General features: G+C 42.7%; 1 protein-coding gene across 2 annotated transcripts; it reads left to right on the top strand.

The window, feature by feature from the left end:
- The first annotated feature begins 109 nt into the window (after window positions 1-109).
- ssbp3b (single stranded DNA binding protein 3b) lies at window positions 110-13,914 on the top strand. 2 transcript variants are annotated; one of them, XM_051378050.1, is made up of 18 exons: window positions 110-290; window positions 1,091-1,163; window positions 1,305-1,366; window positions 1,455-1,539; window positions 7,641-7,730; window positions 8,845-8,919; window positions 9,149-9,211; window positions 9,308-9,371; window positions 9,475-9,548; window positions 9,772-9,836; window positions 9,936-9,984; window positions 10,257-10,292; window positions 10,405-10,459; window positions 10,549-10,613; window positions 11,777-11,855; window positions 12,037-12,065; window positions 12,174-12,275; window positions 12,518-13,914. In XM_051378050.1, the coding sequence occupies exons 1-18, from the start codon at window positions 235-237 to the stop codon at window positions 12,545-12,547; spliced, it is 1,152 nt and encodes a 383-aa protein (XP_051234010.1). In that variant the 5' UTR covers window positions 110-234; the 3' UTR covers window positions 12,548-13,914. The 2 variants fall into 2 exon arrangements, with proteins under 2 accessions (XP_051234010.1, XP_051234011.1); XM_051378051.1 differs by lacking the exon at window positions 8,845-8,919 and having other exon boundaries at window positions 111-290.
- The last annotated feature ends 2,228 nt before the right edge of the window (window positions 13,915-16,142 follow it).

A 16,142-nucleotide genomic window follows, 5' to 3' on the forward strand; every position in this document is an offset into this window, starting at 1 on the left:
AGCAAACTGAAAGCACGAAGAGGCAGACCTTAAGGCGAACGGCGCTCTCTCATTGGCTGCCGGGGGCGTCAGTCACGCCTGGCCCCGCCTCTTCCCCCCGCGGACCAGGCTCGGTTGAGTCGTCGGGTTGAGCAGGAGTGCGGTTGGAGTGCGAGAGGGTCGCGGCCGCGATGATCTGACAGATGAAATAGCGAAAAAAAGAAAGAGAAGGCGGGCGTCCTCCCACACAAAACAATGTTCCCCAAAGGCAAAGGCACCCCGGTGCCCTCGGACGGCCAAGCGCGAGAAAAGTAAGCTCAGAAACGTTTTTTATTGTGTGTTTTTTGCCTCGTAAGTTTTTCCCTCTCGCTCTCTGTTGTTCGCTGGACAGGGTTAGCAAGAGGCGATTTCCTCCTACCGAGAATGCAATTGAATGAACCGCCTTGTCTGCTCGCCATTCCTTCCCCGAGCTTGTGTTTCTCGCTACCTCTGGCTTATTGCTGCCTCTTTTTTACACCTCTACGCACCGATTCCGAGGGCTTGTGTGTGTGTGTGTGTGTGTGTGTGTGTGTGTGTGTGTTTTTTTTTTTTTTTTTAAACCGGCGGTTGTGTCTCATATTTTGTGCGGTTATGTGCAGTCGAGAGCCCGGAGAGGAGAAAACAATAACATCGCCTTGCCACACAGTACATTGTTTTCTCTGTTGCGCTCTGGATAGGCTCCGTTTTTATTTCCCTCAGCCCCATCAGTGCCACCAGGATACTGTACCTAGCTAATACACTGCAGGCTGGTGCTGGGGCTTTTATTTTTTATTTTTTTACCCTTTCACATCACGACGTTAAATTACACTGTTGCTTTAGCACTTTCTTGTGAGCTCCTCATTGTAGTGAATCTAACCAGGTTTTGGCTTGGTTACACAGTCCCCATTTAATTTTTTGGCATAGGCTATTTGGCAGCCATTGTTCAGAGGGCCTGTACGCGACTCTAGTCACTCAGTGTGCCCGTTGAAGAAGATTTAACCTCGTGTTTTTAACGTTTATTTGTTTTTTTTTTTGCCAGTTTATTAAATTAAATTTAAAATCTTGATGTTGTTTTTTTGTCTCCCCCACACAGGTTGGCTCTGTATGTGTATGAGTATTTGTTGCACATAGGAGCACAAAAGTCTGCACAGACATTTTTATCAGAGGTATGTGGAATTTTGGAAAAAAGTTTGTTATTATTAATATATTTAAAAAAATATATAAATGTATCATACATGCTCTTTTAGGAACAACAATATTACCATGTACGTAGTTGACACATTATTAAAAAAAATCCCCTTTCCTAGATCCGATGGGAGAAAAACATAACACTCGGAGAACCCCCTGGATTCCTACACTCCTGGTGGTGGTGAGAGATAATGTTCCTGTGTCCCTTTAAACATGTCCAGGGGTTGGTTGTGTGGTTTTGTTTGCTTTATGACCTGTCTTGTCCACAGTGTATTCTGGGACTTGTATTGCGCTGCGCCAGAGAGGAGAGAGACATGTGACCACTCCAGTGAAGCTAAAGCCTTCCATGATTACGTGAGTAGTGCTTACACGGGGAACTGTTGCACAGATTGTTCTGTCTTCTGCTAAAGAAGACAACAACTTTTCTGTCAAGGCTAAGAAGCGGTGTAAATAATGCGCCTCTAACTCGGGTTGTGCAATGAGTCAGACTTTTTTTTTGGTGGAGCTATCAGTGCAAAGTCCTCATAATCTCTGTTTGTCAACACTCGAGTCCTGACAAAATCTCCCACAATCCCCTTCAAGAGTGATACAGCTGCCATACTTCAGGTTATTGTGATTCCCTTTAAGCTTGAGGAATTGTAATGATTCACCCCAACAGGCTGTCTGCCTTTTTGTCTATGTTTCGCACATTATTTTAGAGATGAAAGTCATTTGTTCCACTGCAGCTTTGTTGCAGTATTTAACTACCTAATGCAAATTAGGACAGTATTTTTTTTTTTTCTCCCCCTGAATTTACGATCGGTCATCTTGCCCAGTTGGTGGGTCGAATGATGCGCCCAACAATGAGCTTTATAGGCTTCTGGGAAAATGATGCTGATGTCAGCATGTCCTGATTCAGACCTGTCGAGTGCTCTCCCTTATCCACGCCACACTAAGGCTCCCTGCCTCAGCTGTGAAGACGAAAAAGAACCTGGTGTGTGTGTGTAGAGCACAACTTCCAGACACTTTATACAAACAGCTTGATATTTGACAGACCTCCAGCAGACCTGATGTGTTGCAGTGTGATAGTACACACTGAAACATATTACCTGAAATGATATGATCCCAATGGAATTGAAACTGAAAACTATAAAGGCAGTCTCGGATCCAAAATCTATGAAATGTCACTGAGTACAGGTGCACCCTCGTATGACAGCACTTCCACATTTGCATGGTATGGGTGTTTTGCATCCTGATAATTATGCCATTTTAGAGATGGGGTGTGTTTTTTCTTCTCTGTGTGCTGCATTGTTTCCTGCTTTGAGTCAGCATTCAAAAGCAACATGAAAAAGAGCCTCATGAGGATCAAAGGAAGTGTGAACTGCTTGTCAGTGGCTTCTGCCGTTCTCATCCTTGTGCTTCTCCGGCCTGATCTGAAAAGATGAGACAGGCATCTTGCAGCTGATGTAAATAAAAGAAAGATACTTTTTCAGGTTTTGCTGTATCAGCACAGCCAAGGAAAGACATTAGAGGTTAAGGATTCCTCTGTGGATGACTGATACACAGAACCACAGTTTGTTGGTAGTTTGGTGGAGTTAAAACAGAGATGCTGGTCCTGCTCTTGGCAGAAAGGGTTGTCAGGGTAACCGGCCTCCTGATCTGGCAGGTGACCTGGGAGCTGGGCTACAGCGTGGCTCTGCCCTTTCAATAACCACATTCCTCATTATTCTAACTCACACAAATAAAAAAGGAAGGTTTTTTGTTTGAAACCAGCCATTATTCACCGCCTGCTTTATAGTAATTGATCGTAATATCGTTGATTTCTTTTGTGTTTTTTTTGTTGTTTGGTCATATCAGTGACGCAGATTTCAGAACTCTTTCGGTTTTGAAGAAATCATATTTCTAAACATTAATTACATACCTCATATTAATGTATTCTTAAAATGTTCTGTTTTTAGCAACAGTGTAATAACGATTTAACTAATTTGTCTAAAATAATTTAGCAGTTTCTCTGGTATTATAATGGGGAAACCACCTCAGACAAGTTTTGAAAGATTAAACAACACAAAATAAGCTGTTAAATTGCAGCCCGTGGTTTGACTAAGACCATTTTCATAACATGGAAAACATTAAGCAAATGAGGGAACAGTGAAACATCAGTCTGGGCAGTGTGCTGCTGTGGTGGGGAGCTTTGAGAGTTTCTGTGTGGTTGGCTCTCCCCGACATCTTGTGGTTGCCCTTCGCTCTGATGTTGGTTCTCCTTGTGTTCATTTGTGGATGTTGGGGGTCAGGCCAGTGTGTGTGTGTGTGTGTGTGTGTGTGTGTGTGTGTATATATGTGTGTGGACAGTACTAGTCCTTGGACCCCCTTGCCTTTGTCTCTAGGTGTGGGGGAGGTGAGTGCAGCTCTGCTAGCCGGCAGCGCTCGTAAAGCCCCGGCATATTCACGCTGGGCCTGATGAACGCTCCCCGAGGGGGCCCCATCGCCATGGCGTCGGTGGCTGATTGATGGCTGTCACGGAGCTGAGGGGCAGATTGGAAAAAAAGAAAGGGGAGTGGCACTGTGGCATATGCCCGGCATCCACCACCGCGGAGGAGCCGAGGGAATAAAAAGAGGAGGGGGTTGGGGAGGAAGAAAGGAGCGAGATGAGAAGTGGAAGGGACCTGCTAGAAGTAACTAGAGAGGGAGAGAGAGAGTACCCAGTCAGGATCCAGAGTGGGTTTTATGATGTTGATTGATGGTTAAACATTTACAAGCTAAACATAGGGGCTGGTTTCTTTTGAGCGTTGGTTCCAGTGGAAGAAGTGAGGCTGTTAAGAGCACGCTAGGTCAGGAGCCGGCTGTTGGGTGGTCTGTGCTCCAGCCCAACCCCCCACACACACACACACATCCCTTCTCCTTCATCCCAATTTAAATATTCAATTTTTTTCTTCTTTCTGTTTGTGTCTCTCTCTCTGCATATACCCTTGCTTTTTCACAGTTACCCCAGTCAACCTCTTAGTGATCCTCACCCCCCCCCCCGCCCCTCCATGTGTTCCCCCCCCCCCCCTCTCTCTTTGTTTTTGTAAAGAGAGCACAAGCACATCCGCCGCCACTCTGGCCTTTTGTAACCTCTTTCAGTGATTCAAGAATTCAGGGAAAATTTGTTTGGCTGGGATTGCTTGTGTGTTCGTAAGTACACACATATACACGCTGAATCATGGTGATGGGGGGTGTAGTAGTCTGTCTTAAAAGAGGTCCCCTGGGGAGTTGTAAGGAAGGCCCCAGACAAGAGCCTCATAGCCCGGGGCAGGGCTGAGACATCTGCCCCTTTCCTGTACCAGTCTGTGGAGAGAGAGACGTGTTTCGTTTAGACCAAAAGCAGCATCAGGCAGTTTGGGACAGTCCAGCAAGCACAGCTGTGGGCTTTAGTGGGATATGATAAAGATCTAACACAACATGCCTGGGAACCCACCATGCATGTTGCTTTTCAGTCTGGCAAACAGTTTTTGACTTTTACAGAGCGGTGTAGATTGTTGACATTGTTTATTACTTTGTGGTCAATACCTTAAATACAGCTTTGCTTTACTTCACTATTTCTTTGCAGGCCTCATTCCAGGAATGAGCTACGTAAGCGTAGAGGAACAGAACAAACTGCAGTTGCTGTTTCACTAGGAAGGGGCCAGACAATGTGGTTACATTATTTGAAACTAGCCATAAACTGTAGATCAATCTAGGAGTAACATCTTCTTCCTCAATGTCCGAATGTCTTTAGGTTAAAATAAAACACACACTGTCCTGAAGTCGAAGAATTCATTACACATCTTGATTTTAAAAAAAAAAAAAAAAAAAAAAAGGGTGAAGTGGTTATTTGTGTGCTGTTTAAATGCTATCAGAACATGGATCATTTGAACTTTAAAACATACAAATGCTAGATGTAAATAAATTCTCTGCGTCATAAAGAAAATGAGATCACTACGACGGCAGGTTTGCTCACCAGGAAGTTGCAAGGTACTAGTTACCATGAATTGTGAAGATGTCAGTTCTCAGAACTATGAATAAATGTATAGCCTTTGTACCATATACTGCAAATGGTGCGAGTGACTCATGGAAGGCTTAGGCTTTGGTGTAAACTTTATGCTACATTCAACAGGGTGCAATGCAAACGGTTTACTGTTGATGAAGTTGACTTCACTGCAGAATAAAGGAAGACCTGTGAAGCACCAGCAGCTCCAAGAAAAATAGACGTTACGAAGGCATAGGGAACTGATCACAATACTTACTTTTATGTATGCTTATCAAAAACGTGTTCCTTTTTCGCAAAAATACTATGACTGGTTTCCCAGTCCCCGACTCTATGATCTAAGAGCTTTTTGTTGCTGTCATAAACCATAAAGCAGTATATAATAGTATAAAACTTAAAGCATGCGAGCACGGCAGAGTATGTCCATCACTACTGTTAAGGAAATCATTCTTAGATATTACAATTCCCCCTGTTTGTGTGCTTCTAAGATGCTTTTCATGGTTTGATTAAATAAATCATGAGTACAGTTAATGTTAAAGGAAATATCTATATATTCAGCCAGAATCTTTGTGTGGTTGTATACCTGTCAGGCCATGCAAGTCAGATGGAGTAATTTCTGGTGACTCCTTCCAAGTCAGTAATTGTGTCAGAAGGCAAGACGGGATCTTTACTTAACTCTTGTTTAACTTGCATATGGATTACTAGTCTGGGTAGTTCAATTCTTACTAAGAGCAGAGATAAGCCTAGTGAATATATGTGCAGATTGGATAAAAGAAAAGGCATAATTGATGTACTGGGAGAACCTACAATGACAATGTGACAATGCTTTATTTGGCCAAAAGAGTGTTGCATCATCCCAGATTCACCAAAATAAAATTCTGGTGTTGACTGGATAGTGGAGGGGACACATTTAAAATCTGTCATCACTGATGACAGTCCTGCGATTCTTGTGCCTTGGTGGTTCACACACCGGTCAGGTCACTAAACATGTACATGTTGCATGCACCTCAGTGGGATCCCATTTTAAGGTTTCATGGTATGTGAGCTATTTTCTTATAGTAGGCACTCAACAGGTTGTGAATTTGAGGGAGTCATTGCAGGTCTAGAAGTATGTGCTGCGTGACATTTGCATCTTAAACTCTGAAAATGAAGTTAGTTAAAATGTATTTTTATACACTGATTTACCAAATTCTAGGAGCAACCAGTTTTACTTGAATGGGCTGGGTAGTTGAGAGTAACTGGTGAAAATGGGTGAGGAAGTACATGGAGTACAAATAAGGTCTGTGGAGCTACTGAGATCTCCAGAAAAGGTTGCCTTGTACACATTTATAGCAGGATATTTTTAAGAACTCCGATGTTTGCTATGTTTGAGGATTTCTCACTCTTGCATCTTACTGATTTTTCTACACCGTCCTATGACACACCACCTAGTAAAGACATGGGATTTACAGGCTGTCTGTGTCTCTGTGTCCCAGTGGTGGTGGGGCCTGATGAGACGTGACTTTTCCCTGTGGCCTCACTTCTCTCCCCGCTGAGGTATTTCACAGTGGCCCTGCAGTGGCAGCCTGAGCAGATATAATTAGGGGAGGTGCAGTCGATACCAGGGAGTGTGTTGGCTATTGACCAGTGATGTCTGTTGAGGTCGAGCATAGACGAGGCGTGTTTATGTGAGTGCGGGTTCTGGTACATCCATCCCCGTTGTAATCATTGCTTGTTTGCGTACATCTACACTATAAACGTAAGTGTGCTTCGCATTAACAAATGGGCTGATGAGCTTCTCTTGTTCTGTAGCTGTTCTTCGGAAGCTAAACCCCACAGCTCTGAGGACATTAGCCCATCTCAGATTGCTTCAGCTACAGGGAAGAAAAACTCAGTCAATTAGGAGCGTGTGACCGAAGCAAATGGCACATTAGTGAATTAGGGCTGCGGTTTGAGCAGGAAATCGGCCCAGCAAGCCCCTGCTGTGCAGAAGCACTTTGGAGCCACTGAGTCAGTGAATCTTACTGATACTTATCTGATCCACTGGATCCTGGATCAGCAGGGTGCAGACCCCCCCCCCAAATAAGGTCTCCATTAACACCCCTTACATACTGGAGACACACAAATGATGCAGGTCTGCTGTTGGTGTTCTCCATTTCTTTTCTTTTTTAGGATGAGTCGAGGATGGGTTAAATGATGTTTAAACAGCAATCTGGTGTCACATAGTGCACATTAACCCATTCAGCTCAAGCTAATATAGAATTAGCTTGCAGTTTAAGAGACTATTTGATTCCTCAGATGTGCTCCTCTTATTGCCAGCTGTGCCAAGAATCTCGGTCATGAAGACATAAAATAGATTTCCAAGAAAACCATTTCATCTGCATGTTGAAGTCCCGTGTGTGCTGCAGTTTGTCTTAACTAGTCAGCCTATCATGTGCAGCACGTTGAGAGGCTGTAATGTTGCTGTTGTGTCTCTCCTCTTGTCCTTTCTCAGAGTGCAGCAGCAGCCCCCAGTCCTGTGATGGGAGGGATGCCCCCTGGTGAGGGCATGCCAGGAGGGCCCATGCCACCCGGCTTTTTCCAGGTTGGCCAGTTGACACAATGATGCCGTGTGTTACTGTTAGGAATACTCCTAAATCACCTTCACCCCCACATTTACTATTAATTTACTTCTTAATCAATTATAGAATTGTGAAAATGTATATGGACTGATAATTTTCCAAGCTGCACCTCTGCAGGCTCTTCTGTCAGGTTTTCATTCAACTGTAGGTCACCACATTGGTGTCTATATTGCTTTTGTCTTTTGTTTTGCTCCGCTCTGCTCAGTGAACTTGTAGTAAACGTCATAGACGTTCTGTCTGCCTGGGCCCCTTCAGTGCTGTAAACAGGCAGGCGGGGCCTGGCCATTTTCCCTAATGGAGAAATCGAAAGGTGCAGCACCTACTGTAAATCAATATCTCATGAGGATAAACTCTTGGCAGGCAACTGTGTGGGACTGGCTCTAAGAGGTGACATAAAATTGCAATGTTGCTCTGCCTCCACTAGACCAAACTATTCACTTTTAATCCACCAGCTTATTATGTACTAGAAGCCACAAAGGCATGACTCATTATGTGATCATGTTAATATGGAAATGCATTTTGACATTGATATATGAACGCGCACACTCATACTTTCCATACCAGGATCCATTGGAGGAAGCTCAATTAGACCCCTCACTCTCTGTCAGATCAGCAACATTAGCGACACAGTGCCAGTGTTTAGTGTTGTTGTACAGCTAATTGCATAGAGCTTAATTGACGCTGTTAATTCAGGGAAATTAGCCCTGATAACATGCTGCATGCAGCAGGCTTCTTAATGTCTTGACTGACAGGCAAAAGAGCACACATCCTCTCCATCTCTCTGTCTCTTCTCTCTCATTCAAGGCTAAGTCATTTGCTTGCTCTTCTCTGCTCAGTCTCTCTCTTTTACTGTGTTCGGTACATGAAAATGAGCATCTTATTTTTGTACATTTTTACATTTATTTGCGCCACTCTTTGGTTCTTGCACTGTCCTCTGCCCTGCAGTAACCCTGCTTCTCTCTCTGCCCCTCTTTTGTCGCTTCTGTTTCTCGCTCCCTCTTTCTTTCTTCGTCTCATCCTCCCCCCTCTCCCTCCTCTATCTTCCTCCTTCCCTCTTTATTTTGTGCGATGCCACAGGGTCCTCCTGGTCCCCAGGGCTCTCCTCACCCTCAGCCTCCTCCCCCTAACAGTATGATGGGACCTCACAGTCAGGTAATACTCCCTCTCCCTCTTTCTCTCCTTTTCTCTGTTTTTGCTATCTGCGGCCATTTGGGAACATCGGTTCTCAGTGCTGATGCTTCATGCTTTGGCATTTATCTCAGCTCAGTGCTTTATGCTGCTTTTAGTATTCACACAAACATGAAGTTAGAATACTTCTACATTTTGAGAGATTTACACTGTTTATTGAAATTTCATGGAACAGTGTTATTTTCTGTTGTAGTCCTTCATGTCGCCTCGCTTCGCTGGAGGCCCAAGAGGTCCCCCCATCAGGATGGCCAACCAGGTAGAGGTTTCACACACACATACACACACATTATGGATGCAAAAGACATATTCAGAACTGCTGTTTAAATGCGTCTTTGTGTTTTATCTGTGGTAGCCACCAGGTGGAGGACCGGGTCCTCATCCCATGCTGCCCAACATGGACCCTACACGACCACAAGGTGTGACTCAGTACTGTATTCACTTAAACCATGTACTACACTTGTAGTGGTGAAATTTATTTCCTAGCTTCTCTCTTCATATGAATTAATTTTTTCCCTCCAGGCCATCCTAACTTGGGGCCAATGCAGAGAATGAGCGGCCCTCGAGGGATGGGACCCATGGGGCCTGGCCCTCAGGTAGGCTTTACTACTTACATAGAATAGTATCACTGTTGCCTTGATCACTCATTAGTGATTAGTCTTTACTAGAGTGATGCTGGTGATAGTGCATTTTGTATCTTCAAAACAAAGCTATTTGTATGGCCATATCAGTGGTTTGTGTGGATTGTACCCTGTGGTTTAAATCCTTAAAATCAATTACAAGACAATTTTATGATTTTTTTTTTGGTTGTCTTTTCAGAACTTTGGGGGTGGGATGAGGCCTCCACACAACACCATGGGTCCTGGTATGCCAGGAGTGAATATGTGAGCCTTTTTAAAAGTTAAAAGAATTAATATAATCTCTCAAGTCTTTCAACCTTGGTGCATTATCAAACAAAAAATTCTGTTGCTCCTACCATCTAGGGGCCCAGGGACTGGACGGCCATGGCCGAATCCCAACAATGCCAACTCTGTGAGTACTAATGCACACACAAACGCACACATACACCCAGAAAAAGGCTGGTTCAGATTGCAGTCCGATCTCCTCTCAGAGCTGCCGAGGTCTAATGTGTTCCAAGGTTCTAGTCGGGGATGTAATTGTAGTATTATGTGTCACGGTTTCCACAGACAGTTGGACAGACAGCCATAATGGTATTAGGATGATCAAATGATGACATTTTGAGGTATAGAAAGGATTTGCACTCACCCATTTCTGGTCTGTAATGTTTGTGTTTTTGGTTTTAGATGCCTTACTCATCACCGTCTCCTGGTGCATACGGGGTGAGAACACATCCTGGCATCTTACACATACTATATGAATTAAAGCATTTAAAGACAGCTTATACTTGTACATTTGTGATGTTCATTTTTATTTTCCTATTATTCTCTGTAGGGTGCTTCTGGAGGTGGGGGACCCCCAGGAACTCCCATCATGCCCAGCCCTGCAGGTTAGTGCTTCCCTGAGCTAAGCTGTCAATCATTGCCCTTTTCATGCACTATCCAGTCCCAATTACATGTATGATTGTCCCCTTTTCAGACTCAAACAACTCTGGTGACAATTTGTACACCATGATCAACACTGGACCCGGCAACCGAAATAATGTGAGTTCCTTTTCCTTTTCATCACTCTCTTCATTCTAGAGGATATTGTGCTTGTTGAGTTAAGTACTATCAGTTTAGTTAACCTAAACATCAGGGTCAGCCCTGTGAATATAATGGCGGTCACTTAGTAAAATAGTGGTTGACAGAGAACAACAATTAAGTGGCTAAGGGTTTTCAGTGTGTTGTGAGCTCCGCTGTCTGTACCAATAACCAAACACCTGCCCCCTCGACCATCTTAACACACTCCTTTGTCTAATGACTGCTTGCAGCTGGGAGGATAGTGAGGATGTCTATCCTCTGGTCTATACATTCATGTTGCTGGGCAAATTCATTTTATTTGTTTTATTCTACTCCTGAATTTATGTCACCACTGTAAAGTAAAAAAAGGGTTTACAAACAATCAGTTTTTTTCAAACTACATTGATTTAAACATTCTTTTATGGATTCTGGTGTCAGCCACGTGACAAAGCTACTGAACCTGCTTTGAAGTGAAATTTAACTAAAATGATGTCCCATACCACCAAATTGCCTACATTATATGATCTAGTCTGGTATCTTTGTCACAGTTAGATATATGTTGTAAGATCTAGTAGCTTTTAGATGTATTAACACACATCAAAGCGAGCTACTGCCGTTAAAGGAAAGAACACCAACAGAAAACTCTGGCTGTCGTCTTTTAAAAAAAAAAATAGTTATTAAATTTTTATGATTTATTAAATGGTTTATAAATCAAATTACACTATATTGTGCATAAATAGAGCTGTCCTGCTTGGAAAACTCAATTTTACTCAACACCAGTATCCTGGCCTTACTAAAGCACTCTTGCATTATTCCTGAGTTGCACTTATTCACCCAGGAATGTACAGATGATTTTTATAGAAACAAAACAAATGCACTTGTTACACTGGTTCCGTTTGTGTGTTATTTGACACTGGAGGCTACTGTTTCAGCCGCTGTCTTGGAGCTGAAATGATCAGAATGGAAGATTTTTCAGTTGAAAGAGGGACTGAAGTTCACAGTAGCAGAAATGAGTAAATACACTGTATAGTCACTATTTAGTCACTTAACCTAGTTGGTAATGAGGACTTTGAGTTGGACGCCATTGCCAACTGTGCTGTGGAGATTGTGGTTAGTGAGTCCACGGCATCTTGTTTCCCTTCCAGTTCCCTATGGGCCCCGGCTCTGACGGACCCCTGGGAGCCATGGCTGGGATGGAACCACACCACATGAACGGGTCACTAGGTAACACCACCCACTATAACACACACAACACATGTGCCAACACAACACACAAATGGTTTTTCTAACTAAATTAGTAAAAAATGTAGGTACTATAAATTGTATTTCAGTCAGAGGTGCTATAAATGGTTCCTTATGGTCATAGAATATAAACATTGTTTTTTTTATATTGTTTCATTTGTAGGCTCTGGGGATATGGATGGAATGAACAAGGTAAATATTGAACCCACACAGAGACTCTTTGCATTTAGAACTTCATCTTGACAAGAGTGAAATGTTATACATAAAAAAAAAAAAACATTGTGTACTCGTTGTCTCCAGAATTCCCCAAACAATTTAAGTGGCATTAGCAATCCTCCTGGGACCCCAAGGGATGACGGGGAGCTGAGTGGAAACTTCCTCCACTCCTTTCAGAGCGAGAACGTAAGTCCTTCCTTCTTGCCTGTTCCCCTACTCAGCTAACAACACTGAACTGCTGGTGACTGTGATAGTACTTTGATGAAGCCAGAGGTAGAGCACTGTTGACCACAGAGTAAAGCCACAGTCACAGCATATTAACGTCACTGACTCCAGTAGCAGTGTTTAGAGCTAGCTGGGCGTCTGACCAAAAAGAACTTGGTAGGCAAAAGGTGTGTAACAATCCCCTCCTCTCTTTGCCTCTACAGTACTCTCCAACCATGACGATGAGTGTGTGACCCCCCCCTCTAGCCCCACCCAACATTATTTGCCATCATTCCGAGGATCTGGACTCACTTATAGGACACGGCCAAACACATCAGCACCGAATCAGGGACAGGCGCCATTTTGGTTCCACACTTAACACCAGAATGCTGATCGGAGAAAAATCTAAATGGCTGGCGACTACTGCTCCTTGCTCAAAATGAAGGACAATTTCTCCATTTATCACAACCCCAAGTGTGACAAAACCAGCTACTGAAAATGCATACATGACACGTTTTATGTTCTTTGCAGAGCTCCTATAACCCTCTCAGTCCCCTCAACCCTAGAGCGAAGAGAAAAAAAAAATGGTTGAAGTTTACCTCTTGTACTTTTTAATTATTGCTTTGTGGTGCAAGATGTGCAGGAAATGTCTCCGCTTTTGTCACTTAAAACACTGGAGAGTGTGTATATGCATTGTGAGCTTGGAAAGTCTTTGTCTCGTCATTTTACTTATCGCCATGCATACTGTGTCACAAAAGTCAGTTGACATAGGACTCAGATTTTGCCTTTTACTCTGTGGCCACCTTCATGAATAATGTACTTTTCTTCCCAATGCCCACCCTTCTATTTAAAGAGGTTCGTAAGGGGGAAGGACTTGTGACAACCCTTCACAGTATGTGAGTGCTCAGATGGTTCTTACAATGTCAAATTGATCCCGTTCGATCAATTTCAGTCTGTTATTGTTGACAGCGACGCGATTCTGCACTCTGCTGTTTTTTAATCCAAACAGCAAAATTGCCGTCACGTTCTGTCAAGGGAAACCAGACTTTGGCATAAGACGTGAGTGCATGAATGCTGAGAATCTGTGTACAACATACTACCTAGTGCTGCTCTTCTCTATGTGGACACCTGCTTTAAGATGTGGTGTATATCTCTTTACCTGTCTGTGCTTAACACTCTGTGCTCTTCATCGTCGTAGCCTTCTGTGTTATTTCCACTTTGGTTGATTATAATGAAACGGCTATGAATGAGCTGCCCATTTTAATCTGTCATACATATTGGTTGTTCATACTTCCCTCCTGTATCATTGGTCGTCCCCTTGGCCCCGCCCCCCTCTTGCCCACCCACACATTTTTTTATATTTTGATACAATCTTTGACTACATATATTGCCCCAGTTATTCAGAGTTAGTCAAAGCTTTCTAAACCAATTCTAGTAGGCATCATTATAAACTTAGCGGCAGTCTTGTAAATGTGATGATGAATTTTTTTTTCTTTTTTGTTTTTTTCCTGTGAACATTACGCATTATACACATCTGTCCTATGTTGCCTTTATTTGCTGATATTTTTTTATTTCAAATTGAGGAAAGATTGCTTGTTAATATAATTTTACAATAACTTAACTACCTGGTGTGAGTTGTTTTTGTTTTTGCTTTGTTCATATCATATTTATAATAAGCTACTGAAGCTGTGGACATTGTTGGTAAATGAACACTTCTGTTCCACATATACAAATTATTCTACTGATGCATTAAAAAATGTTATAGAACAATCTTTTGGGAGGGATCCGTATTCAGCGTACACTCACTACCTGCACAGAATAGCTCATTGTTGTGGCAGGTTTAAAAGTACCATTGTCCAACAGCCAGCAGCTAACTTTACATTCACATCTCCTTGCCTTTGACTGTTACTACACCAGAAACACCACACACACCAACCTGTAGCAGGCAGGAGGCCATCATCAGATCACTGATCTCTTCACTTATTTGTGGCTGCAGTGGAGCCAGGGTTTGTTGTAGCCCACAACCACCAGAGCAACAAGAGGAAGTCCTGGAGCATGAGGGAGACTTTGTAGCAGGGAAATAGTCTGCATGCTGTGACATGAGAAAGAACGAGGTACACTGTGTTTCAGTTGTGTTATACCAGTGGTTCTCAACCTGTGGGATTTGTGAAATTATTTGTGTTACAGCAGGGTATCTAGCCATTTCACAGGAACAATACATATACATATAACACAGAAGAGATTTCAAATCAAATAACCAATGAATTAAAATAGCTCAGTGCAGAGTATAAGAAAAAAAACTTGGCATACTTTATAAATATATCTATATGATATTGAAATATTGATGAGATATACTGAGGAATCTAAAAATAAGAACTTGAGCCGTATATTGGAATCAATGTACTTGTAAAATAAACCCAAAGTAAATGTGATTTTCCAGAGTAGGAAATCAAAATCCAGCTATGGCCCATTAAATGCAGTGCAAGAAGAGGGACACACAGTACCAGTAGTATTACAGGTGTGGAGACATGGGAACTGACCTGTGTTTCACATAAATTGAGGCTCCAGAGTATTGCACAAATCTAAAAGAAGCCATTCATCTATCTCATACAATAGAACACCAAGAAAAGGATTTTTATAGTTTTAAGTAAGACTCAGTGACTAGTTACTCTAAAACATATCATATACACATTTTTTTATGTTCCTCAAATTCCAAACCTATATTTCTTCGTGTTGGACAAACAATTTGTGGAAACTAGATGTTTTGTTCTTATCTTGGTAAGTGTGCTTTCATCACAATTTTGTTCGTAAATTGCTTCTTGCATGAGGCCCAATCTGTCACAATGTTTAAAGGGGAAACTACTCTGGTGGGACTCTTCACAGCCCATACACATCACAGAAGCTGCTATCTGTGATCTCAGGCAGACACTGCTTCAGTACCTTGTGAACTGTTGTCACATTATCTCAGATTTGCCTTTACCTCCCTCCCTAACTGTGGGTCTCCTTTGTGGGACCTTCCTCACTGTACAGTGATTGGATGGAACAAATCTCTGCTCAGGAGGTGTTACAGTGGCAGTCCAATAGGTCCTCCAGGCTTTTGAAGGATAACTTATGAACATTTATTTGGCGGTTCCCCAAAGTGGCCCCTGAAAACATCACCACACATACTTTGGCCTGTATTTCTACACAAGCAACGTGTAGAACATGGCCAGTATGAGAGAGTATACCAAACACTGAGACTGCAGTTTTTCACACGCTGTGAATACGATAGTGTTTGGATGAATGCCTGACATCCAAGGGTTGAGATTGGGGTCAGGTCGAGCCGGGGTCCCTTCAAGATATGGCACAGTGCCATGGAGTTTTCTCTGTAAGGTGACCTTATAACTTCCTGTCATACATTTTCTGAATCAAAGCTGGACTTTGGTTGTGATAAAGACAATTTTCAGAATCTGAACTAAATGCTGAATGAAAACAACCTTACCCACCTTGCTGCTGTCTCTCTGAAGAAAGGGTTTCACTATCTGGGTTTGTCCGTGAGTAAAGCAGCCTAAACCAACCGAGGTTATTACATTAAAGTTAATAGTTTTTTGTAGGCCATTTGATTTTGAGGATGATAAAAATTCAGCTAGATATGTCACTCCAAAGTCAGTGAGCCAAAAAGAAAAAAAGCCTGATGTTTTCCATTTCTGTTGCTCTCCTGTTGGAATAGAAATGGCTTCACATTGCCCTCTGGTGGCCTTCAATGGACTGTCCTGTTTTGTAGAGCCCTCTCACCTAGACAACAGTATTCACCGTTCCTAAAAGCAAATGGACATACTATACAAACTGGCTTTCGCTTTACCTTACGAT

The sequence above is a fragment of the Dicentrarchus labrax genome, unplaced genomic scaffold (genome assembly GCF_905237075.1).
Source record: "Dicentrarchus labrax unplaced genomic scaffold, dlabrax2021, whole genome shotgun sequence".
Taxonomy (NCBI): Eukaryota; Metazoa; Chordata; class Actinopteri; family Moronidae; genus Dicentrarchus; species Dicentrarchus labrax.

Bases quoted from the DNA above. Each gene is read 5' to 3' on its own strand.
- ssbp3b (XM_051378050.1), top strand. From the start codon at position 235: ATGTTCCCCAAAGGCAAAGGCACCCCGGTGCCCTCGGACGGCCAAGCG. The intron at 9,549-9,771 runs GTAGGCTTTACT...TTGTCTTTTCAG, and splicing joins CCATGGGGCCTGGCCCTCAG to AACTTTGGGGGTGGGATGAG. The intron at 10,614-11,776 runs GTGAGTTCCTTT...TTTCCCTTCCAG, and splicing joins GACCCGGCAACCGAAATAAT to TTCCCTATGGGCCCCGGCTC.